The sequence below is a fragment of the Pseudopipra pipra genome, chromosome W, assembly GCF_036250125.1.
Source record: "Pseudopipra pipra isolate bDixPip1 chromosome W, bDixPip1.hap1, whole genome shotgun sequence".
Taxonomy (NCBI): domain Eukaryota; kingdom Metazoa; phylum Chordata; class Aves; order Passeriformes; family Pipridae; genus Pseudopipra; species Pseudopipra pipra.
In genome coordinates, this window is record NC_087580.1 from 64,655,410 (window position 1) to 64,682,303 (window position 26,894).

The 26,894-nt window shown below is 43.3% G+C and overlaps 1 protein-coding gene across 1 annotated transcript in view; it reads left to right on the forward strand.

Moving 5' to 3' along the window:
* Positions 1–26,894, forward strand: part of LOC135404386 (ubiquitin-associated protein 2-like) — a 203,776-nt gene that overhangs the window by 33,020 nt on the left and 143,862 nt on the right. The window contains exons 2-4 of the mRNA XM_064639113.1: positions 18,875–19,014; positions 23,498–23,575; positions 24,701–24,811. Coding sequence (XP_064495183.1) covers positions 18,916–19,014; positions 23,498–23,575; positions 24,701–24,811 — 288 coding nt within the window. The 5' untranslated portion in view covers positions 18,875–18,915. The remainder of the gene's footprint in view (positions 1–18,874; positions 19,015–23,497; positions 23,576–24,700; positions 24,812–26,894) is intronic.

The window sequence follows — 26,894 nt, forward strand, 5'->3', positions numbered from 1 at the left end:
CACACGTTGGGTGCCAAATTGACTGTCATGGTGTAGGAATGGTACTCCCCAATTTAGTTCTTCACTAATGCCACAGTACTGCTCGCTCCTCCCTCCCTCTTGTGAGTTACTGGAGAGGAGAATTGGAGGCACAAAAGGTAAACATCATGGGTTGAGAAAAGAACAATTTACTGGAAACAGCAATGAGATAAGAAAATGAATGGTAACAGCAACGATATTAATAACAAAACTGTACAAAAGAGAGAGTTATTCACGTGCAGAAGTGCTCACCATGGTGATCACGACAACAGTACCAGATGGCTCCCTCTGCCATGGTGTTTCAGTCAGAAAGAACCTTTCCCCAGAAAAGACTCTGTTTCCCCCACCCCCGGAAAGGACATGAGTTGGTATAAAATAACCTCCTGGTTCTGGCCATGCCCCCTCCTGGCTACTGCAAAAAATTACCCCGTCCTGGCTGGAACCAGGGCACGTATAAATGTGTTCACAGAGATTTCTGCAGTGTTCGTTTTTGCAGCTCTTTGTCCAGGTAGTCAAGAAAGTAACTTTCTTGAGAGGGCCTTAGGAAAAGAATTGAAACTGCAAATGTTTTGTTGAGATGATGGAAGTGAATACTTAGTAGGATTTTTAAAATCAGGTTATATTGCTATGCGTGGTCTGTCCCTGGAAATTCAGGAATAGAGTTCTTGTGTCTTGTGGGGCTTGTCACCCTGTGAAGTGAATTTGTATTCTTTGTAGCTCTAGTTTTTCTGTCTTTAGTCTAAAAGTCTAGAGTTCTTGCGAAGTTGAACTTGACTGTAGAAGTTGAAGTCAGTAACAATAAGGTTGAGTGCCTGTGGATCAGAATCAGGGGGAAGGCCAACAAGGCTGATATCCTGGTGGGAGTCTGTTACAGACCACCCAATCAGGATGATGAGGGTTATGAATTATTCTACAAGCAACTGGGGGATGTCTCAAAATCGCCAGCCCTTGTTCTCGTGGGTGACTTTAACCTGTCGGATGTCTGCTGGGAACTCCACACAGTGGAGAAGAGGCAGTCTAGGAGATTCCTAGAGTGTATAGAGGATAATTTCCTGCTCCAGCTGGTAAATGAGCCTAGCAGGGATGGAGCCCCGCTAGACATCCTGTTCACAGAGAGGGGCTGGTAGGAGATGTGGTGGTTGGTGGACGTCTGGGCCACAGTGATCATGAAATAATAGAGTTTTCAATACTCAGGGATGCAAGGAGGGCCGTCAATAAAACCTCTACATTGGACTTCCAGAGGGCAGATTTCGGCCTATTCAGAAGACTAGTTCAGAGTGTACCCTAGGAAACAGCCCTTGAAAACAAAGGGGTCCAGGAGGGATGGACGTATTTCAAGAAGCAAGTTTTAAAGGCACAGGAGCAGGCTGTCCCACTGTGCCGAAAGGCGAGCCGACAGGGAAGATGACCGGTCTGGCTTAACAGGGAGATTTTTAAAGAAATTAGGGTAAAGAAGAGAGCTTACTGATCATGGAAGAAAGGGCTGACTACTCAGGAAGAATTTAGGAATATAATTAGGTCATGTAGAAAGAAAATTAGAGGGACGAAGGCACAACTTAAACTAAATCTCACCACCTCTGTGAAGGATAACAAAAAGTCCTTCTACAGATACATCAATAACAAAAGGAGGGGCAAGGAAAACCTCCACTCTTTACTGTACATGGGCGGGAATATACTTATCAAAGATGAGGAAAAGGCTGAGGTATTTAACACCTTCTTTGTCTTGGTTTTCAACAGTAAGACAGGTTGTCCTGAGGACAACTGGCTTCTGGAGCTTATAGAAAGAGACAAGAATATGAACAGCCCCCCTGTAATCCAGAAGGAAACAGTTAGTGACCTACTGAGCTGCTTGGATCCCCACAAGTCTATGGGACCAGATGGGATCTACCCAAGGGTGATGAGGGAGATGGCAGGAGAGCTCGCCAAGCCGCTCTCCATCATCTACCAACAGTCCTGGCTCACTGGGGAGGTCCCAGATGATTGGAAGTTGGCAAATGTCACGCCAATCCACAAAAAGGGCCAGAAGGAGGACCCGGGAAACTACAGGCCCATCAGCCTGACCTCAGTGCCTGGCAAGGTTATGGAGCAGATCATCCTCAGTGCAATCACACATCACCTACAGGATGGACAAGGGATCAGACCCAGCCAGCATGGGTTTAGGAAGGGCAGGTCCTGTCTGACCAACCTGATCTCCTTTTATGATCAGGTGACCCGCCTGGTGGATGAGGGGAAGGCTGTGGATGTGGTCTACCTGGACTTCAGCAAGGCCTTTGACACCGTCTCCCACAGCATTCTCCTGAAAAAGCTGGCAGCCCACGGCTTGGACAGGTGCACTCTGTGCTGGGTCAGTAACTGGCTGGAGGGCCAGGCCCAGAGAGTGGTGGTGAACGGTGCTGCATCCAGTTGGCAGCCAGTCACTAGTGGTGTCCCCCAGGGATCAGTGTTGGGTCCAGTCCTGTTTAACATCTTTATTGATGATTTAGATGAGGGGATTGAGTCCATCATCAGCAAATTTGCAGATGACGCTAAGCTGGGAGGGGAGTGTCGATCTGCTGGAAGGCAGGAGGGCTCTGCAGAGGGACGTGGATAGACTGGAGAGTTGGGCTGATTCCAACGGGATGAGGTTCAACAAGGCCAAGTGCCGGGTCCTGCACTTTGGCCACAACAACCCTATGCAGCTCTACAGGCTGGGGACAGAGTGGCTGGAGAGCAGCCAGGCAGAAAGGGACCTGGGAGTTTGGATTGACAAGAAGCTGAACATGAGCTAGCAGTGTGCCCAGGTGGCCAAGAAGGCCAATGGCATCCTGGTCCGTATCTGGAACAGTGTGGCCAGCAGGTCCAAGGAAGTGATTCTTCCCCTGTACTCAGCACTGGTGAGGCCACACCTGGAGTGCTGTGTCCAGTTCTGGGCCCTTCAGTTCAGGAAGGATATTGAGGGGCTGGAGCAGGTCCAGAAAAGAGCAACAAGGCTGGTGAAGGGACTCGAGCACAAGTCCTATGAGGAGAGGCTGAGGGAGCTGGGGTTATTCAGCCTGGAGAAGAGGAGGCTCAGGGGAGACCTCATCACTCTCTACAACTCCCTGACAGGAGGTTGTAGCCAGGTGGGGTCTCTTTTCCCAGGCAACTATGAGCAAGACAAGAGGGCATGGTCTCAAGTTTTGCCAGGGGAGGTTTGGGTTAGATATTAGAAAGAATTTCTTTACGGAGAGGGTGGTCAGACATTGGAATGGGCTGCCCAGGGAAGTGGTGGAGTAACCATCCCTGGAGATTTTTAAAAAGAGACTGGATGTGGCACTTAGTGCCATGGTCTAGTAACTGCAGCAGTAGTGGATCAAGGGTTGGACTTGATGATCTCTGAGGTCCCTTCCAACCCAGTTGATTCTATGATTCTATGAAAAGATCAAATAAAGCATTATGATAGCTTTAAAAACCTGATTTTTGTGTTGATATGCCTTCAGTTACTCTGGATCTTTGCCTTCCTCTTTTTCTTCTACAATACAAAGAACAAACCCAACTATATATGTTGAATAAGACTTACAGTATGGAGACTTTTGGAGGGAGTCTCTTTAGTAAAGTGTGGTGTTGAGATACTAATACTTAGGTACCACTTTTAGAAACTAGAATAATTGTTGCCATTCCATCACTAGTCTGGTGATGGCTTATTGTACAATACTATATCTGCTTTTGTACCGAAGGTCCTTGGACTAAGTTTTCTGTACAGACAGAAACACTAGAACAAACAAAGCCTTGAACTTCGGGATTATTTTTCTCTTAAATGCCTCTGTTGCTTTCTGTTTTTAAGTCTAGTTATTTGCTTTGTGAGGAAGTGCTTAAATTTTAATTCATTAGCACATGAGAAGCTAAATGTACCTAAAGCGAACAATTTTCTTAACTACTGATCAGGGTTGTGGGGGCGTTTTGGGGTGCTTTTGTTTTTGTTTTTTGTATTATATTTTTTTTGTGATTGCTTTCCCCTTGTCGTGGGCAGAATGGGAGCTTCAGACAAAGTTTATTAGAGAAGCCCTCCCACTGAGTCATAAGGTGCAGAAATTACCCCCTTGCTTTCTAAACTCCCTCTCAGAGAGGAGCCTGGGTGTGGCTGGATGCAATCTTAGCCCCAGACATTGTCAACGGTTTTATTTCTAAAGGATTATTCAGGTGTAATTGAGCCTTTGTACAACTTTGTCCTGATGGCAAACCAGATATATAAAAATGAATGATTTATTATGATAATAATTAGACTAAAAGATCCTAATCAGAATTATTTACTACACAGTATAGGTAGCTATATGATATGAAGGAGTGTTTCAAAGTCTCTTAAAGAATCACTGGCAAAGGTTTAATATAAAAGTGAAAGCAGGACAAAGTTCATTGGCAAGGTTCACTCTACTACTTATGAGATGGTTAAAGCACACAGAAAATAAACAATCGAAAATCTAAAATCAATCAATCTACAATCAGAAGCAACCTAGGCTGGGGGTCAAGGGTAGGAAAGGATAAGGATAAAAAGGAATAAGGAAGACCCTCATTTCAATTCACAAGGTTCAGTGTAGATCCCTTTGCTAAACTGAGCCCCAGACTTGACTGATAGTTTAGACCCTAAGGTTTTAACAGCACTTAATCAATAGCTTAAGTTAAACAATTTAACAAAGGATTCATATAGAATTTACTATAGCACAACAGTAACTCACAGGCCTAACTTATGAATCTAACATACTTAAATATCTAGGACAGCAACATTCCCAGTACATGGTCACACTCACACGCACACAGACCTTAAGAGTCTTTACAAGGTATATACCTGTGAAGAATTCCCCTCGAATCCAGTGAAATATGTCAGATGCCTTTGCATCTTCTCAACAAGTGAAGGGTTGAGCTTTAAGTAGTCAGGGGTATTAGCCCAGGCTCTGTTGTTGGCAGTCCTCTGAGTACATCAAAAGTGAGAGTTCACCGGCTCTGAGAGGCCCCACTCAGAGGGAGATTGCTGGTTGCAGCTGCTGCAGTCCAGGAGAACTCAAAGGGTCTCACTTAGGACCACTGTTTATAGTGATGCCTAACATGGGAGAAAATACCTCTCCAGACAATGTTAGTATAGATAAGATAGAGAGCAGCTCTTTAATGAAGACCTTCTGGTGCACAGAGTATGAAGTGCACACCCATGTCCAAAGGTTCTACAATTTTGTAGTTCTAATCGATCCAATCCGAGAATTATCTGCCCCCAGATCTGCCCGTCCCCGCATGCCTCCCCAAAACTGAGTCAGAGGTCTCCAGATCCCTTTCTTCCTCATCTTCCTCCTCCTCCTTCTGGCACACATTATCTTTGGAGCTTCTCCAAGGTTCCGGGCCTCCAAGGTTGCTTTGGCTACAATGATATCTTGTTGTTCTAGTCTAGAGTGCATATGTTCTTAAACAGGATATGTTTACTAGAGTCCTTTCTTGAAAAGAATTTTAAACAAACTTTAAGAATTTAGAAAATTTGATATGAAGCGTGAGAATAGGGTTTGGTAAGTGTTAACTGATATTCTAAAGTGTGAGAAACTACACAGCTACATTAAAATCTACAAAAAGCTAAAAATCTTAAAAATTCTAAGGCATCAATAAAGTCACAAGAGAGTTGGCTTTAGTCATAATAATTTTTCATCCTGGCTGCAGTTTGGGTCAGTAACTTTCTTTGAAAGTTCAATAACAAAAATGTTATTCCACTTGGGTTGTTATTCAGACAAGAAAAATAAGTTTCCAAGGCTGTTCATTAAAAAACAGGAACTCGTTAGCACTAGTTCCTGGGAACAGACAGTGTTTCTGATAAGCTCAAGAAGAACTTGGCCCAGGTGCTGTTCATCAAGGCCAAGGCTTAAGGAGCATTTCTGTGATCAGTGTGGCCCGAGGGGGGATGCACCACCACACTATAACTAGTATAGTGCACTATTTTTGAAGCAATATTGAAGCAAATATATTAAAACTAGAAAAAACAATCATTAAGTAGAGATTGATGTTACTCGCCCGTAACAACAACCATGGGTAAATCTCTTTCACTCAGCCTTGAGGAGTAACCTTAAGGGTTGTCCCCACCCAAGGGAGGAATCTCCACAAACACTCCAAAAAGGGATATGCCATTAAAAAGTGGGACTGGGCTTTTATCCTTGTTAAAGGTTATAAATCTGAGAGGTGAATTTTTTCTTTCCCTGCTTCACTGTAAGAAAAATTGGGAGTTGGAATGGGAGGGGGGAAGGGGAGGTCATTAGCCTCACAAAAGAAATGGCTGGCCAGACTGCATTCCTGGCTAATGGCCCATTGAATACTGTAGGGGGGGGGAAGGTTTTGGAGATTCAGAGAGCTGGCCGCCCGGACAGAGGACAGGGCGGACCGAGGAGTTCTCTCGCCAGGATGGAGACAAGGACTGTACCCGGGCATTTCTGGAGGAAAAGCCTGGGAGCCAGTTTTTCTGGTTCTTTCCTCCTGGTGAGGCCTGACCACTGGCCCTGCGTCGCCACTGCTTCGTGACTCCCACTGGGACCTACTGGTTGTTTTTCTTCTTTTCATCGGAGAGGTCTGTGCTTACTGGGAGACGAGGGGAGAGCCTTGGAACACCTACATCTGGGAGCACGCCCCCTGCAGGCCAACACAGAGAACAGCAGGCCCTGTACCTCTAGCGATCCAACAGCGCCCCCTAAAGGCCACAATTAGGACTGCGCTAAAGGACAGAGAAGTATTCATTCAGACCTTTTTTTTCCTAGGACTACTGTCTAGTTTTTTTGTGTTCTGTTACTGTTTTTGCCAACATACATATATCTTTTAATAAAGGGTTGTTATTTCTTCTGTTTTTTCCACACTTCCTTGATTAAAGCTCCTTAATTTTGAATTTACAATTGCTGAGAGAGAGGAGTTTGATCTATCTTATAACTCATCCTCTTCAGCAAACATTCCAGTCTCTTCAGACTGAGATAATCCTATAAAGTGATTGACTGTCAGTTATATGTTTCTGGGCCAGCTGTGTCAGCTCAGAAGCTTTTAGATAAGTTATCAGTACTATCATTTGTTGGTTCCATTATCTCAGATACTTTACTAGGTCTGCCACATCTTCACCTCACTATCAGGATGTTTAACTTTGGGGTTGATGAGTCAGACTGGTTTCAGCATTCTTCACCAAAAGCAGCACAACACCCTTTTCTCCATTCACCACTGATAGTTTTGCAAATAGGATATTGTTTAAGTTGTTTTACCCCCACTCCAGGCAGAGCATCCTGCTACATCCCCATCTTATTAGTAATATCCCACTTAATATTTAAAATTGTAGTTACTATGGTAATTCGAAGGCAGTGGCTAACTGCCTTCCTTCTTCCTGTTGCTTTGGTACTTTATAGTAGGTGTGATGCCTCAGCCCAGTTTGGTGAAGGCACACCCATGACAGGGAGGTGCAATCTTGCCCTCGTTGGTGTACTGGTGGTGGTGGAACAGGGACCTTCAGCTGCTCCTTGTGCTGGGCTGCTTGTTGTGTCTGGACACTGCCTGTAGATAGTGGGAGCTAACTAAGCGGAAATAAAATAGCTTTATTTTGGAAGCTCTCTTAATATCAAACTGCCAGTTGTACTATTAAGATAACTGTATTGCATCTGAAATGGTTTATAACATGTCCATATTAGCTTGATGGGGACTATCAAACTGAGGGTGTTTCCATGGTTGTCTGAAGCAAGTGCAAGTTTATATTGCCGCCAGGAAGAGGCTCTCACTTTCACTGGTTTTCTGCTTCAGACCTGTTATCAAATTGTGCTGCTCATGGGTTGCATGGTCAGCAAGATGAGGATATTCTTTAAAAATCAGGTTCAGGTTATTTGGGCTCTGTTTCCACAGCTGTGCCACTTAATCCCCCCAGGAGTGTTTCAGATATTTTTGTGCATGCCTTTTTCCTTAAAGTATCCTTTCATCCTGAAAAACAAACAAGGCTCAAATAGCAAATTGAGACCCGGTGGAGTTAAGATATCTTAAAACACAGTGGACTAATTCCAGACAATCATATGTGAAGCTATTAGCTTATCTTTCAGAGAGGTTAGTGCTCTCTGTCATGTTCTCTATTAAGGGTGTTTGTTTTTATGTTTTTCATTGCTTATTGTGGTAGGCTCAAATCATGATGAGCTGACTGATACTTTAATTGTTGAGTACCTGTTCCTTGGCCGCCTGCCGTAGAGGATGGTCACCAGGTTGCAGGGCCAGGCCGGGTCGGATCAGGCTGGGAGGATACTGGGAGGGGGTCGGGTGGGCCTGAGGGATCTCCGGACCGGTGGGAGGGTGGGTGGGGCAGTCCTGTTTGGGGGAGGGGGCCGAGTGGGACGGTGGGATCCTAGGGCCAATGGGAGGGCGGGCGGGGAAGTCCCATTTGGAGGGCTGCGGGTGTGCGGTGCTAGGAAAGGCCTGTGGTGACATGGGGGGGGTTAAGGTTAGAGTGTGTTTTTCTGGGGTTAGGGGCTTTAGGCTGGACTGGGGCTCTGGGATAGGTGCGGGGACCCCTTATCTGTGTGCCTGTCCCACCTGGGTGTGTGTCAGGATCACTCCCTGTTCCAGCATTGTTGTAGTGAGGGTGGGATGTGCTGGGCTTCTGCCCAGGAATGGTTTGTTTTGGAATTATAGTGTCTTGGAAGGGTGTTTAGGGCAAGGGAATGTCCTTGGGTTTGAGTGTAGGAGACTGGGGGTTAAAAGTTGGGAGAGAAAGGCTCATCCAAATCATTTTAGTGGGGGAGAAGTTTGTGTGCCCTTATGAGGTTGCGAACTATGCTGGCCGTGGTACATGCCTTCGGCAGGGTCTCCCATGCCAGACAGGTCAAAACTGAAGGGTCAGATAAAATGTCTTCATGGGCAGGATGGGCTCACTAGCCTCCTGGCAGTCATCCTAGGAGAAGGACAATTCTAATTCCAAACCCTGACAGATGGAGTTCGCTTAGCCCTGTAAGGCCATCCATCCAAGAGAAGGATACTCTAATTACAACTACCCCCTGAGGACCTCGCTGCCACCATCCAAGCTTGCTAGGCCCTGGCAGATGAATCTTAGGAGTTAAGGGTGGGACCAGTTCTGCACATGCTGTGCCTCACCTAAAAAATCCACTGCGCAGACTCGAAGGATAAATCCACAATTGTAAAGCCCTGTAGCGACAGGCGAGGGTCGAAACGGCAGGTGATAAGGTGCACTGAAAGCCGCAGACCCAACCCTGCATGCAGGGAGTTTAGGACACTGGTCACTTGAGACTGACCCTAGAGATGACAGTCTCTTTCAGCAGCATCCTGAATGACCAAGCAGCCTTTTTCAAAGAGAGCACTGCTTGCTCCACACGGAGAGGGGCCTAGAAAAGGTGGCCTAACCAAAGCTCATCTCCACCCTTCACCCAGCTGGCTAACCGTGGCCAACGGGCGTCTTCTGAAGCGGTCAAATAAAGATAAAGAGACAAAGGCATACACCTGCCTTCAAAGGTCTACCCAAATTGACACTAGCATGCTTCAGACATGACACTAGCATGACATCAGAACCATGCTTGATACTGCGGATAGTGGTCGTCCTGAGCGTTGTTCTGCCCTAATTGCCCACAAACTGTCACATCTCAACATCAACATGGCTGCTCTCAGTGAAGTTCATCTCCATGAGGAAGGCAGCCTTAGAGAACATGGTGCCAGTTATACACTCTTTTGGTCAGGTAAACACAGAACTGAAAGTCATCTTTCAGGTGTTGGTTTCATGATTAAAAACTCTATTGTCTCTAAACTCAAAAATTTGCCAACAGGTCATTCTGATCTCATTATCTCCTTACACCTTCCACTACACAACAAGCAACATGTTGTCCTCTTTAGTACATATGCCCCAACTCTCCAAGCTGACCCTGCCGAAAAAGATAAATTTTATACAGACCTGCGCCGCCTTACCCAAAAGGTTCCTGCAGATGATAAGATCATAATCCTTGGTGATTTCAACGCCAGAGTAGGTAAGAACTTTGAAGCCTGGAAAGGAGTATTAGGCAAGCATGATGTTGGAAACTCTAACGATAATGGACTCCTTCTGCTAGAGTTTTGTGGGGAGCAGCAGCTCACCATCACCAACACTATCTTTCAGCAGAAAGATAGTTTGAAGTCAACCTGGATGCATCCTCGATCCAAGCATTGGCACCTCATTGACTATGTTTCAGTGCGACAGAGAAATGTTCCCGATATTCTGTCGCGACGGAAAGCTCTAGACACCTCAATGTGAGAATCCAGGAACTTCGTTTATTGTAGATTGACAACAGCTTAATATACACTCTATAATAGGTTCGTGAATATTACAGAAATTAGGCTCATTATTGGTGCTCAGTTAGGTGGTGATATCATCTTAACTGTCTTTCATTGTTTACACAGGTGGCTCGTTAAGTGTCTCTGTTTTGGTAATGCCTAGCTCCTGTTTTTCAGCTCAATTTAGAATACCCAAGGACGCTGCTGCTTTCTCACGGCCCTGCTATCTCAGACTTTCTCATGGGCCTAGTCAGACTGCGTCTTATACTTTAGCAGCTCATCCATAGCCTTAGCCATGTTCATATGTCCTCGCATTTCTAACCAATCCTCTACAATATTCGTCATACCCGAGTGATGCCTAGCCCAGAATGTCAAACAGACCATTGACTTGTGCACTGTAAACTTTACTTCCACCTTAAGTTCAAACCTAAAAGGGGTGGTATTCCAAGGAGGAGACTCCAAGTTAGCAATCTTCAAACAGCTAGAGTGAGAGGCAGCTTTCAGGTAAATCTTCAAACTAGACTCAAAGATCCTTCCATAGATCCCTCTCCCAAAGTGCTTTGGCACCATGTTAAAAACAGCATCGAGCAGTCCTCTGAAGAATCCTTAGGGTTCTCCTTCAAGAAGAACAAGGACTGGTTTGATGAAAACAATCAAGAGATCCAGGAATTGTTGGTAAAGAAGAGAACTGCCCACCAAGCACACCTTGCTCAGCCATCTTGTTATGTAAGAAAAACAGCCTTTTGTCTTGCATGCAACAAGCTCCAACAGAAAATTCGTGACATCCAGAACAAGTGGTGGATCAATCTAGCAGAAAAGATTCAATTATGCACAGAGGATTCTATGAGGCTTTGAAAGCAGTGTATGGACCTACACACCATGTTCAAAGCCCTTTACTCTGTGCAGATGGTCAAATGCTTCTCCCAGACAAAATTTCCATTCTGAATCGATGGTCCAAACATTTTCAGACTCTTTTCAGTACCAACTGTGTAGTCCAAGACTCAGCAATTCAGTACATTTCACAACAACCGGTGAAAAATGAATTGGATATTGCCCCTGCTATGGGAGAAACTCTTAAGGCCATACAGCAGGTGAAAACTGGCAAGGCAGTTGGGGTTGATGGAATTCCACCTGAAGTCTGGAAACATGGGGGTCTTGCACTCCATACTAAATTTCATGAGTTTGTGGTGCGCTGTTGGGAACTAGGCAAACTACCATCAGACCTTCATGACGCAGTCATCACTACCTTGTATAAGAAGAAAGGAGCTAAATCAGACTGTTCAAACTACCGAGGTATTACTCTGCTCTCCATTGCTGGTAAAATCCTTGCAAGAATACTTTTGAACAGATTAATACCTGCTATCGCAGAAGGAATTCTACCTGAAAGCCAATGTGGTTTCAGAGCCAATAGGAGCACCTCAGTCAACTGAAAGAGAAGTGTAGGGAACAGAATAAAGGACTATGTAACTTTTGTTGATTTCACCAAAGCTTTTGATGCCGTGAGCAGAAAAGATCTGTGGCAGATTTTGGAACGATTAGGATGTTCCCCCAAGTTCCTCAAAATGATCATCTCACTCCATGAGGATCAGCACGGCCAAGTCAGATATGGCAACGCACTTTCTGAGCCGTTTCTAAGAACCAGTGGTGTGAAACAAGGTTGCGTTCTTGCACCAACTCTATTCACAATCTTCTTCAGCATGATGCTCCAGAGGGCCACGGCAGACCTCGATGAAGAAGATGGTATCTCTACATCCGATATCATACCGATGGAAGCCTATTCAACCTAAGGCGACTGAAGGCCCATACTAAGACTTTAAAACATCTTGTCCAGGAGCTGCTTTATGCTGATGACGTCGCCCTTGTCGCCCACACAGAAGCAACTCTGCAGCGTTTAACATCCTGCTTTGCAGATGCTGCTAAGCTTTTTGGGCTGGAAGTCAGCTTGAAGAAGACAGAAGTTTTCTACCAACCTGCACCTCAGGAAGCCTTCCATCATTCCCACATCATCACTGGCAAATCAGATCTCAAGTCAGTCCAACAGTTTAATTATCTGGGAAGCATCATCTCCTTGGATGGTAAGATTGACAAAGAGATAGGCAACAGGTTAGAGAAGGCATATAGAGCTTTCAGAAAACTCCATAAAAGAGTTTGGTGTAATAAACACCTGAAGAAAAGTACCAAGATTAGTGTTGACAGAGCCATTGTACTGTCTACTCTTTTATATGGGTCTGAATCATGGGTCGTTTACCGCCACCACTTGCATCTCTTAGAACACTTACATCAGCGCTGCCTCCGTACAATCCTAAACATCCACTGGACTGATTACGTGACTAATAAGTCTATTCTTGAATAGGCAGCGGTTATGAGTATTGAGGCCATGTTGCTGAGAACACAGCTGCGTTGGGCAGGACACGTCTCAAGGATGAAGGACTACTGCCTCCCTAAGATCATGCTCTATGGTGAACTTACCACTGGCTGCCAGAAGAGAGGAGCCCGAAAGAGGAGATACAAGGACTCCCTGAAACAATATCTCAGCTTTGACCATACTGATCACCATCATTGGTCTACTCTGGCCTCCAATCGGGAGACATGGAGACACACTGTACATAATGCTGCTGCTTCTTTTGACAACACATGCAGAATCATTCTTGAGGAGATAATGCAATGCAGAAAGAACCGTGTCTTGCCAATACCGCCTAAGGAGACTCCACTGTGCCCTTTGCAACCTGACTTGTCTATCTCGCATTGGCCTTTTTAGGCATCTGCGTGCTTGTAGCAAGTGTCGATAGAATCCTTCTCAAATCTTCGTTCGGGAAACCTAGCCATGATGATGATGACTTGTTCCTTGTGAATGCTAGTGAGCAATTGGGTATTGAACACGTCCATACAATCACAGCAGTGTGCTCAGTTTTCATCTGAGCATTATTGTGCACCAAATTCGGTGCTAGCCAGCTTGCACCAAAGCTGCTGCCCTGAGTTTTGTGCTGAGGCATGTTCATACATTGGGGCTGTGTAGGAGGCGTACCCCAGGGATGCAGGGTGAAGCATTCTCGGTCTCGTAGTCTCCAGAACTACACTGACACACATGGGCAATATGTGTTCTACTGTGATTGGGTCTAGGCAAATCACATGCTCCCTGAAGGGTATATAAGGTGGCATTTTCTTTTAAATAAGAAATTTGGCTGCTTGCCATCTGAGCTGCTGAGTCGTGCTTTATTATATTACATTAATAAGCTACAGGGATGCAGTAAAAGCACTTTGCTGCTTGTTTGCACATCTTCTGCCCAGGTACACCACTTGTAGGTTGTCCTTAGTTCCCTAAATTTGCAGGTTTTACTTCCCAGAGTCATGGGACAGAAAGCAGGCAGTTGACAAGACTGTTTTGACCAGTCGAGAGACCTCTTTCCAATTATCATTACTATTATAAACCATACTTGTCAATTAACCTTGTTTTAGATGTTGTAAAAACACAGGAGAAATAATAAATTTCTTGTTTCAAATTAATGGTAGAGGATGAACGAGAATGAAAGCTGACTGCCACAAATGGGATAGTACTGATGTGCAGGGGTGTGGTTTTTCTTGTTGTTTTCTTTGTTGCCATACAACCAAGGTATGTTTAAAGCAGGGTAATAGATAGTTTTGTAAATTAATTCCTTTAAATTCTAAATTAATTTCTTTAAGCATGAGGGAGAACATAATAATATTGGCTTCAGAGGTTGTATTTAAAGGTAAGGAATGAAACACAGTAATCAAATCCAACGACAAAGTGTCATTGAATTGGACATTCCTTTAATGCAGCATGCTGGGGGTCATGAGGAATAATTCTCTATACGTGCCCATTTTGGTACAGTTTTCCAGGATTTAAATACATTGTAACATCTGAAGCTTCCTTCCAAAGATCCACCCACCCCATTACATCATAAACCCATTCTCTGGTTTCATCTTGATGTTCTTTCATGGAGCAAGACTGCTGTCTAGCGTCCTTTTTCTGGCAGGAATGTGAAGAGGGGGCTCGAAAGGGGACTTCTGACTTCCTCATCGTCGAAGTCTTCCTCGTGTCCTTTGAGTGTGTCATGGCCTGAGAACCCCAAAATCCCTAGTCCAAGTCCCCTCCCACATCTCAACCCAGTGTGAGATGGTTTTTCCAGACACCACACGAGATGCAAAATGGGGGAAAGGGAATATATATTACAATGACTGTACAAAATAAATACTGCAATGCATTATATACAATCTTAACTACCTCTACCATGACATAAAAGTATTTACAATGGATCCAATCTCTTCTCCCCTCCAAATAAAAGTCCAGGAGGGAAGAAGGAAAAGATCCCTTTCTACTGTCAGAGCAGCAGTGTCTTTAAGGCAGCCGGTTCTCTTCTTCTCATGCAGCAGCTGTATCTGGATCTCTGCCAGTACACACAAGGGGGTATCCAAACCCCTCGACCACTTGTCTTCAAGCGAGGGTCTTATCTTCCATGGGCTGTGTTCACCCAGACAACCACGTCATACCACGAAGCACGGGAGTCTTCATGATGATCTGTATCTTCAGGGGATTCAAGTCCCCTTTGCAGAGCTCTGTGCTCTGTCTCAAGCAGTGGGGGGGCCAAGGTCACCCTCTCCGCATTCCTTCTCTGAGCTTTTCAGCTCCTTCCTGCAGTGCTGTAGCACTCCAAGACTAAAAGTCCATCATCCTCTCCTTTCTAGGAGGGGTCTCCAAGGAGTTTTGGGGTCTTTGGTTTCAGTTCTTACCCCAAAAACTCTGTTGAGCTTAGGTCTGCTCTCTCTGCTGCTGGCTCTCTTTCTCTTCAGACAACTCTGTGTCTTCCTTGGCTGCATGCTGTTTGCTGCTCCTCCAGTTCAGTTCTTATCTGTTGGCTTTCAGCCATAGCCTCTGTTCACTGCTGTCTCTGCCGCTGCTCCTGCTGCCCACTCAAGGTGGAGAAAACTCCTTCAACTTTCTAGCTACAGGCACTTAGCCCAGTCTAACACTGTTCCAAGTCCCTGCAGCCCCCAGCTGGGGCCTCTCCTTGAGGCCGGTTTCGCCATCAAGAAGAGCAAAGTCAAGGGACCTGCCCGAGAGATCCAATTCCTAGGGGTGAAATGGCAAGATGGACCATGCCAGATACCAACAGACGTAATCAACAATATTGTAGCAACATCTCCACCCACAAACAAGAAAGACACCCAAGCTTTTCTGGGAGCCATAGGCTTCTGGAGGATGCATATCCCAGAATACAGTCAGATTGTGAGCCCTCTTTACTCTTCCACTCCTACGTGGAGTCTTGTGACCTCAGATCAGACGTGGCGACCCACTGAATTTAAGCATATTAGTCAGCGGAGGAAAAGAAACTAACGAGGATTCCCTCAGTAACGGGGAGTGAAGAGGGAAGAAGGAAAGATCCTTTCACTTTCAGAGCAGCATTGCCTTCAGAGTAGCAGTCTATCTCTCTCTCTTCCATGCAGCAGCTGTAGTTGGATCTCTACCAGTACAACACGAGGGGGTATCCAAGCCCTTCGGTCCATCGTCTTCAAGCGAGGGTCTTCTCTTCTGTGGACTGCGTAGCAGGGACAAGCTTGCATCACCACATCATACCACAAAGTGCAGGGGCATCTTCGTGAGATTTTATCCATTGTAAATACTATTCTGTCATGGTAGAGTGTCATGGTTTGAGATCCCCAAAATCTAATTCCCTAGTCTAAGCCCCCTGTCACATCTCAATCCAATGTGAGATGGGTTTTTTCCAGACAAAACACACCAGACTCCAAATGGGGGAAAGGGAATATATTACAATGACTGTACAAATAAATATTATAATACATTATATACATGATCACAACTATCTCTACCATGACATAAGTATTTACAATGGATCAGATCTCTTCTCCCCTCCAAATAAAAGTCCAGGAGGGAAGAAGAACAGATCCCTTCTAGTCTCTAAGCAGGAGTATCTTCTACAGCAGCAATCTGTCTTCTTCACATGCAGCAGCTGATAACTGGATTTCTGCCAGCACTCACGAGGGGGAAAATCCAAGCCCCTTTCGGCCCTTTGACGCAGGCAAAGGGGTCTTCCGTGGGCTACGTTCACCCCAGACAAAGGTCGTTCCACCACGGTCATACCACGAAACACAGGAGGTCTTCGTGGCAGTCTGGTATCTTCAGGAGACTTAAGCCTCTTGCAGAGTTTCTGTGCCCTGCCTCAGGATGGCTGCGAGCTTCTTTGCAGCTTGCAGCAAGGGAGGGCCCCCAAGGTCACCCTCTCTGCATTCCGTCCTGGCTGAAATCTCAGCACGACTGAGCTTCTTATCTCCTCTCTCTCTCCGGTGCTGCATATCCAAAACTCCTCTCCAATATGTCCCTCCTTTCTCGGAGGTCTCAAAGGAGTTTGGGGGGTCTGGTTCAGTTCTTACCCCCAAAACTCTGTAGCTCTGCTGCTGACTCTCTTTTCTCAGCTCTCCGAGACAACTCGGTGTCTTCCTTACTCAGCTGCATGCTGTTTCTGCTGCTTCTCCGGTTCAGTTCTTATCAGTTGACTTTTAGCCAGAGTCTCTGGACGCTGCATCTCTGCTTCTGTTCTGTCTCCGTTGCCCACGGTGGAGAAAACATCTCCCAGCTTAACTACAGACACTTAGCTCAGTCTAACATTGTTCCAAGTCTCTGCAGTCCCCCCAGTTGGGGGCCGGGGGGGACCAGAGCCCCCAGGGGCTCTGCCCTTTGCTCCTCGTGGCTTCAGAACATGGCTACCACTTCTACAACCAAACTACAACTCATTTCTTCCGGTCTGGTTGCGGTATGTTTATATTTCACAGGAGCGCAGATTGGTTCAAATCTCTAGTGTTACCACCCCTGGGGGTTACCACTTTCTTAGCTTCAGGGGGAAAACCTGGTTCAAACCACTACATAGAGATAGGTGAGATTGTATATAATGTATTGTAGTATTTATTTGTACAGTCATTGTAATATATTCCCTTTCCCCCATTTTGAGTCTCGTGTGGTGCCTGGAAAACCCATCTCACATTGGGTTGAGATGTGGGAGGGGGCTTGGACTAGGGAATTAGATTTTGGGGTTCTCAAACCATGACAGAGTGACCTGGCCCATGTTGGCAGGTTCCCTAGCATGTGTGATTAATTTTGCTGACCTCTAGCCTCCTATCTGATTGTTCTAGCTATAAGACGCTTACATTCATCACTAGTTAATCTAAGTCTCTTCTCTATTTAAACAATTCTTTACTGAATTTGCTTCTTAGCAAAAAACTTTCTATTGATTAAGCTTTCTGGAGTGTGCAGGCCTTCTTGAGTTAATTTCCTCTAGGTGCAACACTCAGCGTTTTTCAATTAGCTCGAGTTTTTTATCTTCATTTACTGACACTAAACTAATCAAAATGGCAAAGTCCAGGAAAACATAAATTCCTTAGTTGATTAGGATACAGCTCCTTACAAATGTCAGAGACCACTAAATTCCTAAGCTAGTTGTGGTAGAGTGTGGTGGGTTGACCTTGGCTGGACACCAGGTGCCCACCCAACCACTCTATCACTCCCCTTCCCAGAGGGACAGGGGAGAGAGAGCAAGGTGGGAAAAAAAACAACTCGTGGGTTGAGATAAGACAGTTTATTTAAAGCAAAAAGCAAAGTGAAGCTTGCACTCACAGAAGTGAAAGATAGCAGGGTTTATTCTCTACTTCCCATGAGCAGCGATGGTCGGCCACTCCCGAGAAGCAGGGCTTGGGTACGTGGGACGGTTTCTCAGCAGGCAGCCATCAGACAATGAGTGCCCCCCTTCCTGCTCCATGCCTCAGCTTTTATATCTGAGCTGACGTCCTATGGTATGGAATATCCCTTTGGTCAGTTTGGGTCAGCTGGCCTACTTGGGTCCCCTCTCAGGATCTTGCCCTCAGCTAAGGAAGGAATGTTACAGTGCTGGTGCTGTGCTCAGCAGTAGCCAAAATACCGGTGTGTTATCAACACCCTTCTAGCTGCCAATGCAAAACACAGCACTGTGGGGGCTACTGTGGGGAAATGAACTGCAGCTCAGCCAGACCCAATACATAGAGGTATAGTTCTCTAATTCAGGATCATAATTTCTCTTATAAATGAGAGGTAAGAAGTAGAGTGGGCATTGACCATGACCTCATGTATATGTGCAGGAAAGCAGTTTAATGATAGACAAGAAAGGAACGGCCTAGTTTATGAATGTGACTTCTGTGTTAGCATTCTGAGTGGGTATGAGAGTGGTTAAATTCCAGGCATCAAAACAAGACAGTAGACATTAAAGAAATTTAAGGAGTGATACAGCTGGAGCTAGAATTTCAGTCGAGTAGCAGATAGAAAAGTCTATATGTTAAATAACTGGGAAAACCTGTGAGATTTTGATGTTGTCTGGAAGTAGAGATCTAGACAGATCCCAGTCAGCTGACAAAAATGTTTTTTATCTACTTTATTTCCTTCTTTACTGTAAAGATTTCAATAAATTCAATAATAGTGTATTAAAGCTGCTTTCTCAGGAGTCTCTGTATAGAGTTTGTGGTAAAGGCTGGAAGAGTTCAAGCTACTACATTTGTATGTTATATGGGTATCAAATCAGTACCCTGCCTTAACTCTTTTTTTTCCTTTCAGATTTTCTATTTTGTACATACATTGTTTTGTATATACTGTATATGATGACTTCGGTGAGCAGTGAACGTACCCGGGGCACTTGGGACAAAATGCAAATTTCAACCACACAGCCAACACAACCACAGAAACAAGTAATACAGGTATGTGCTACCATATAATCTTCTTTGAGTTTAAAGTGAGCATGCAATGATATGCTTTTCTTCTGTAAGTCAGTAAAAACTGAGAAAAGGTGGGGGGGGATATCACAGTCTAATTTGGAAGACTATGTTTGATATCTTGCTTTAATTGCTTAGTTATCCAGCACAGCATTAAGTTGTCCCTGTATTCTTGTCTCTGGAGGAGCTTTGCGTTCTTCAGCAACATTTATTGATAGTGAGGAATTCTATGCCTGTCCCTGTCAGGATTTCTGTCTTGTGACCTTAGTGTCTTTAGAGCTCAGCTTTCATATGCCAGCTTCATGATGCTAGAAGATTTCTGGTCAATTAAGGAATTTGGGTGGGCGGGAAAAGTTTTGTTAGATGCATGTTGTGTTCTATAGCATGATGCAGCATATTCACAAAATCCTAAACTTCTTGTGCAGTGCCTTCACAAAGTGAAATGAAGATGGGTTTTCACTAGCAGACTGTAATTATTTTGAGTATCAGGGAGATTGAAATTAAGCTCTTACTCCATTGTCTTGGTTCTCAGAAGCAAAGTTGTGTCCTTGCCTGTGTTACAGAGTACAAAATGTCTCTGCTCCTGGCAACTCATTATTCTCTTGTTAGGTACTTCTCAAATTTATATTCAATTCACACAGAATCACAGAACATGCTGAGTTGGAAAGGACCCACAAGGATCATCAAAGTCGAACTCCTGGCCCTGCACAGGATCATCCCCAAGAGTCACACAGTGTGCCTGAGAGCATTGTCCAAACGCTCCTTGAGTTCTGGCAGGTTTTGGGCTGTGACCGCTTCCCTGGGGAGCCTGTTCCAGCACCCAACCACCCTCTGGGTGAAGAACCTTTTTCTAATATCTGACCTTAACCTCCCCTGACACAACTTCAGGCCATTCCCTTGGGTCCTGTCACTGGTCACCACAGAGAAGAGATCAGTGCCTGCCCCCCTCTTCCCCTCATGAGGAAGTTGTAGACTGTGATGAGGTCTCCCCTCAAGAATTGCCTCAGTTCTCAATCTAGAGGTACTCCCCTGGGAAATTATCTTATTGTTTTCTAGACTGATCTTTAACATTGAGGGGCTCTTCTGTTTTGTACAATATTATGTGACCTCAAGCCCTTATCTCCTTGTGTTACAGTCCTTTGCATAGTGATGATTCATGCTAATGTCTGGGTTTAGAAAGTGACTTTCAATAGATGAAGTTGAATTTGTTTTTGCTTTATAACGAGTAAGTCTGCAGGAGGTATAACGAGCAGATTGACAGAAGTGATGGGTTCTCCTTTTTTGGTGTTTGCAAGACAGCAGTGGAGTACTCTGTCCAGTTTTGGGTTCCCTGGCAAAAGGCAGACATTGGCAAATGGGAACAAGTCCAGTGAGGAGCTGTGAAGATGACTGAGAGGTTGGAGCACAGGATGAATGAGTGGTGGCTGAGGGAACTGGATTTGTTCATCCCTAAGAAGGCAAGGCCAGGTTGTCTTCTATTCAGATACCTCATGAAAGGGTATAGAAAAGGTTAAACTAGGTGAAGCCAGCCTCAGAGACAACTGCACAAGTTTGAACACTGGAAATTCCAGCTGTTGAAAGGAAAAAAATTGTTTACCATGATCACGGTCATGGATTAGAGAGGTTGTGGGATCTCTGTCAGGCCCCAAGCAGCTTCTCTGATGGGACATGCTCTCAGTGGGAGGTTACACTGAGTATCACTAGGGGACCTTGTCAACTGCTGTGATTTATTGATTTTAAGCATTGTCTTACAGACCTTTTTCTGCGCTTTGTCCACTTATTCTACCTCTAGCATAGTAGATATTGGTTTAGTCATTTCAGTGGAAAAGATGGTTATTTAATATACAGCAGTTATGTTTTAGAGCACCATGTAGTTTTATTGTTAAGATATCGGATGGACCTCCCTCCTTATGCTTTACAGGTTAACAAAAATGTGGGATTTTACTGTTCAATTACCACTGATTCATTTTTTTAATGTAGAATGATATTGCTTTCTCAAATGGAGATTTCATTGTCATAATCACATTGATCATAATTTAAGTTTTTTAAGAAATTACATCACAGTTCTTTTTCATTGTTTCTGGATAATAAACATACCATTTTATTATAAGATCTGGACCTATTACTGTCACTTTGTGTTTTGCACATTTCTGTTTTCTGGTAGTTCGAAGTTGTTAAAAATTTCCTTCACTCTGTTATGCTGCAAAGATTATCTTGTAAGCTTGAGTAAAGTTTTAGCTGTCTTAAAATGCTACCATTTTCTTAGTTGCAATTGAAACTTAATTATACTCTTTTTATAGGATACTAGGAAGTCACTTGTAACAATGGTGCCGTAAAAACAAAGAAGAAACACTCACTGGAAAAACAAACAAACAAATTTTTTGACACTGATTTGGTGTTTGTATAGTAAATACATCTTGTGGGGTTTTGTTGTTTTTTTTTTCTTCTGAATCTTCAGTTCTATCTGTGTGCAATCCACTGGCACAAATGTTAGTGATACTGCACCTGACTGTGTTTCTAAGCTTTCTCCTTACACAGGCAAACTAAAGATATTGTTACTCATTTAAAAGTGTTATAAAGTTTGTATATTTTTCTCTTCTAACATGGACTTGGAAAAAGTTGGTTTATGGAAAAAGGAATCTTAATGGTTTCCTTTTTCTGGTCAAATATCCTGTCATGTCTCTACAGAAATTACATTAAATGTTTTTATTCTGGGTATCTTTTCACTAAAAAGTTGCTGTGGGCATGAGGAGGCTGAAGTCAGAGCAAGAAGATGGATCAAGAGGATTTAATTTCTGAAACCAGCAGACCTTTTATTTTTGCTCTCTGCTGGAGGGTGGCACCAGGGCTGGCACAGGGAACTCCAGAGCAGGCTCTCTGTTTTACCGACTGACATAGGAAACTGTCAGCATGGCACTTTGAAAATGTGAAGTACTTATCTAATTGTCTTGGGACATTGAGGAAAGCAAGTATCATTTCCCTCAAGGAACTGGGACAGCTGCAGTAACTTCTCAGCAAATAAGTAGCTGATGTTGTATGATGGAGTAATTTTTTTAGACTCTTCTCAGGATTTACACTTGGAGACCTCCTCTAGAGCTTGCATTTGTGGTAAACTCCAAAAGCGAAGCAGTTTGAAACTGACGAAGTCTGAATTCATGAGGCACAGAATTTCATGTGTGTATCCTGTGAAGTGAGACTGCCCAGGATGAATCCTTTCTGTCAAGAATTTCAGGGGATGATGTGATACCCTTCTCAATAATGAAGTCTTCCGCAGCACATCAACTCACATTTTGGGTCCTGGCTCTCTTCAGTATCAGCCTTCTCTAGCATGAGCCTCTTCTGTTTGAGCAGAAATCAAATGAGGTCCAGGTTTATGTAGCATATGGTATTTTCATGGGAGTGCAGTTCAAGTAGGCTGCAGATGCCGCACTATGATGAGTGGCCTGTATGATGTGACATTAGTGCTTTAGAATTTTTTTCCTCTGGGGCAGCCATAGCCTATTTGGGTTTATGTCTCTTTACTGCATCCATCCATTTTAGTATTTCAGCTGTTGGAGAAGTTGCCAGCATGGCTTTGTTGTCCAGAAACATCACAGAAGCACCAAATATTTCATCAATAGCAAGATTATTTAGCAGTTTTCAGAGACTGGTATTCAGTTATAAAGAAAATAAGTGCAGCCATTCACAAGCAGAATCTTGAGGCATGACTCAATCTCTTTAAGTGCTCATAAAACTACAGTCAGGTGGTTGTTGGGAGAGTCACAGAAGGTGATGTGAGCAGGCATCATCAGAGATATGGTTAATTTAGAAATGCCATTGCCAGTTTGTTATGATAGAACTCTATCTCTGCAGTGTTAGATACTAAATAGAAGTAATATCAAAGTGCAAGTTTCTGTGGTAAATTCTATTTCATTATGTGGTTGTCTTCTCTATGTGGTGACCTTTAACTGTGGTTCCAACATGTTGGAACATGTTGAAATTACTTCTGTTTTAGCTAACTTTTTAACTATGAAATGGGCATAGAGGAGATATTAATCCCTTCCCTGTAGCACCTCTGTGCTTGTTGTGTATGTTCTTTTTGAGAACCTTGAGAGAAAAAAATAAAGGGACACTCTCTAGTGACCAGTGACAGGACCTGAGGGAATGACCTGAAGTTGTGTCAGGGGAGGTTTAGGTTGGATATTAGAAAAATGTTCTTCCCCCAGAGAGTGGTTGAGCACTGGAACAGGCTCCCCAGGGCAGTGGTCACAGCACCAAGCTTGTCTGAGTTCAAGAAGCATTTGGACAACACTCTCAGGCACATGGTGGGATTGGTGGGGTGTCTTGTGCAGGGCCAGGAGTTGGACTTTGATGATCCTCATGCGTCCCTTCACACTCAGAATACTCTGTGATTCTGTGATAACTAGGAGATACTTCTAAAAAATATAGTTTATTTTTGTGAACTTTATTGGATGTATTTGTTTTTCAGGCAACAGCAGAACAGATTCGCTTTGCTCAGATGATCTATGATAAGAATGATGCAGATTTTGAAGATAAAGTGAAACAAGTATGTTTCTTATGGTACAGAGTTTTTATGCCCTGCAACAAAACTGACTTGTGTTTTGGAGCTAGAGCATCTGTTTCTGATTTAGATGAAACCTTCTTCATAAGGACAGAAGTTTAACTAGAAAAAGGTGCTCTTATTGCACTATAAAGTCTGTTTTCAAGAATCTGTGTGGCAATATAGCTATGACTATATAGGTATATGGTGTATTTTCCTTTGGTGGTTTTTAAGCCAAAACTCATCTGTGCTAATCTCTTCCAGACTATATCTCTTTAGTATGGTCCTGATGCTTAATGATTGTCAGAATAGAGTGTGCATTCAGCTTGTCCACATGTACATGCACATGGGAAAAATGTCACCTTTGTAAACTGAGTTTGCCAATATACTGTCTGTTTTTCAGGAAAAGTAAAAATCATAGAATCATAGCTTAAAGGTAAATTTAAGTATTATTTAAAAAAAAATCTGACCTTCCAGATGTGTGTATGCATTAAAATGATAAATTACACCGTGAAAATGAAATCTCACACCATTTCCTCTACCGTGATGAGTTTTCTGAGTGTAAATGCTCAAACTTCCTTTACCCAGTTATGGCTGAGACCATTAATTCAAGCAGTATTGAGAATCTGTGTCCCGTTCTTCTGTGGATATTGGTGATTTTGTCCTAGTGAACACATCACCACTCACAAAGAACTGAGGAGTACACCCAGAAGGAGAATTATCTTGAATGCATTCATGCAGCAGACAAGAAAATGTCTTTACTTTTTCTTTGTAAAACTTCCTCTGAAGCATTAAGTGCTTTTTGTTGTTATAAACTTGTTTTATTGATGTGCCAGAAGTGAAGTCTTGTACTTCCTGAAGCCAAAGTACCCTCATCAACAGTGCCTGTAGCTGTGCTGGTGGGAAGGATAAGAATTAAGTTCCGCATAGGAAATCTCCAAGCATAATGTTAAAGGGAAAAAAAAAGTGAAAGAGTGCTTTCTTGATTATCATTTAATTTGTGTTTATTTAGTATTTTATTTTGCTCTGACACAGTAGCTATGCACTTTTTTGGAATCTGTGGTGGTACTAACTCTTATTTTCTTATGAAGATAATTTGGATATTTTAATATATCTGACTCTTACTGCCAGCTTATGGAAGTGACGGGGAAAAACCAGGATGAGTGCATAGTGGCACTACATGATTGTAATGGGGACATGAACAGAGCAATTAACATATTGCTGGAAGGAATTTCAGACACGGTAAGATTTTACTTTCTTATTAAACCATTCTTTCTGTTTCTACTTCTTAGAAGTGATTGAGAAAGTCATATTTTGGAAGCTTTCAATTTCCATGTCTCCAAATTCTTTTGAAGGAAATGGAGACCAGGATAACTTTTCTACTTCATGAATACCTTAGAGTAGGCTGAACCTTGAAAACATTGAGGGTGTTTAGCTGGTCTCTTGCAGAATCTTTTGGCTTTCATTTACATGCAACAATTTTAACTGCAGCAGAAATTGCTCTGTCAGACACAGGCCTGTTTTTTGCTGCAATGTTTGTAGAACCTCACAGCCATGAGACCTGAGTCTAAGTGTTTGCCACAAAGGACAATCTTTATAAACCTAAAGGGCAGGCAGATATTTTAAGTTGTGCAACTGCTGTAGGTGTGCATTGCCAGTATTGTAGTTGGAGGAGGTTTCCACATCTGAAAGTTGCATTGACAATGCTACTAATAGCAGAAGAGGATACAAGTATCCATTCACTGTTGCTCATTTGCATGACTTCATTGAAAACCAGAAAGAGGAGACTAAACAATGTGTATATACCAACAAATAATGTCACTTAGAATGTTGCACTGAGCAATTTTCTATCCCAAGAGATACCAGGAAAATATCTTGCTGCAGTTGAAGCTTTTGCTGGAGGGACTTCCTACAGTTTGTCCAAGACAGTATATTAGATTCCATCTCATCTAAATTGGGAAAGAAACCTGGATTTCCTTTCTTAATGTTGAATATTCAGTAGTTCCTGTGATTTGTTAGGATGTGTAGTCTGTCTTATTGTTATTGAGGAAACCTACCCCCATACACCTTAAATCTAGAACATATAGTGTTCTGACTGAGAGGACTTTCTTTCCTATCCCCTTTTCATTTATTGGAGGTGAGGTCATTTAAAACACAGAAATATATGATACTGAGCAAATTGGCAAGTTGGGAATAGAAGAGAGCATCTCATCTTGATTAAATCTATGTTGGTAATGTGATGGTTTTGTGTTCTCTTGTACTTCTTGTATTTGCCATTTTCTAGTTAAAATAGTTTTCTGATTGATAGAGAGTTTTAAATGCTTTCTTCAGCAAATTTTTTCTAAGCGATGACAGGGAAGAAACTTCCTGAACTCATCAATTAGAAGGAACATATCAATATGTTCTGCTCTTTTGACAAGTCCCTCTGAACCCACTGCGCTTTGTAGGCAAAATGCAACTCGAACAAATACAGAGAACTTGAAAGGCTCAAGAAGGAAGGAGTATTTATTAGAAGGGGTCCACGTCAGAGTGTGAATAAATTTATTCTTCTTTATGCAAATTTGTGGGCCTCTAACTTGAAGGCCATTATACTCCAGAACATTTTAACTGTGGCTTTGATGTAAGGTTGGAAGCAGAGGTGGTACTAGTTCTGAATGCAGATTCCCAAATCTCTTTTTCTAGTTTCACTCTGATATTCTAGAAGGTTTTTTTACCTCATTTGGAAGAAAAAGTGTCTATCCAAATTGAGGAATTAAAAGAACAAGGAGTGGTAGCTAGAATGTCTATTTATAATTTCTTTGGTATTCTGCCAGTTTGTTTTTTTTTTTAATGCTGTGATCTTTAAGGCTTTATGCTGTGTGACTGTTAGTCTTTGTGAAGACTTGCAACAGTTGTGTCAGTCTGGCTTTGGATAGACAGAGGCTTGCGGATGAGAGTAGAGTAGGGCGTGTTTCTTTGGCCAAGACTTCTATTCATTTAACTTCCTACAGGCATAAGATCCATTTTATGCCTGACCATGTGTTACTTCCTAAACCTTTCAAGATAGAACAAAAGGGACCTTTCAGATTATTCTTCTTTCCATCTAAGATCAGGTCAGCAAGAAGGCTTCTGTTACATATTTTTGAAGGTCAGACCCACAGTTGTCATTTGGGTTGCCTCAGGCATCCTCAGCTGAAATTGTAATCAGTTAACTCCCTTACAAAAAGAGATGGCTTCAATAGTCTATGATGGATTTCTGTGCCCAAAGGTAGCACCATACTGTATCTCAAAGGACATGCCCAACTTTTTGAGCTTTTCCTCAAAATTATATTTTGGGAAAGCATGG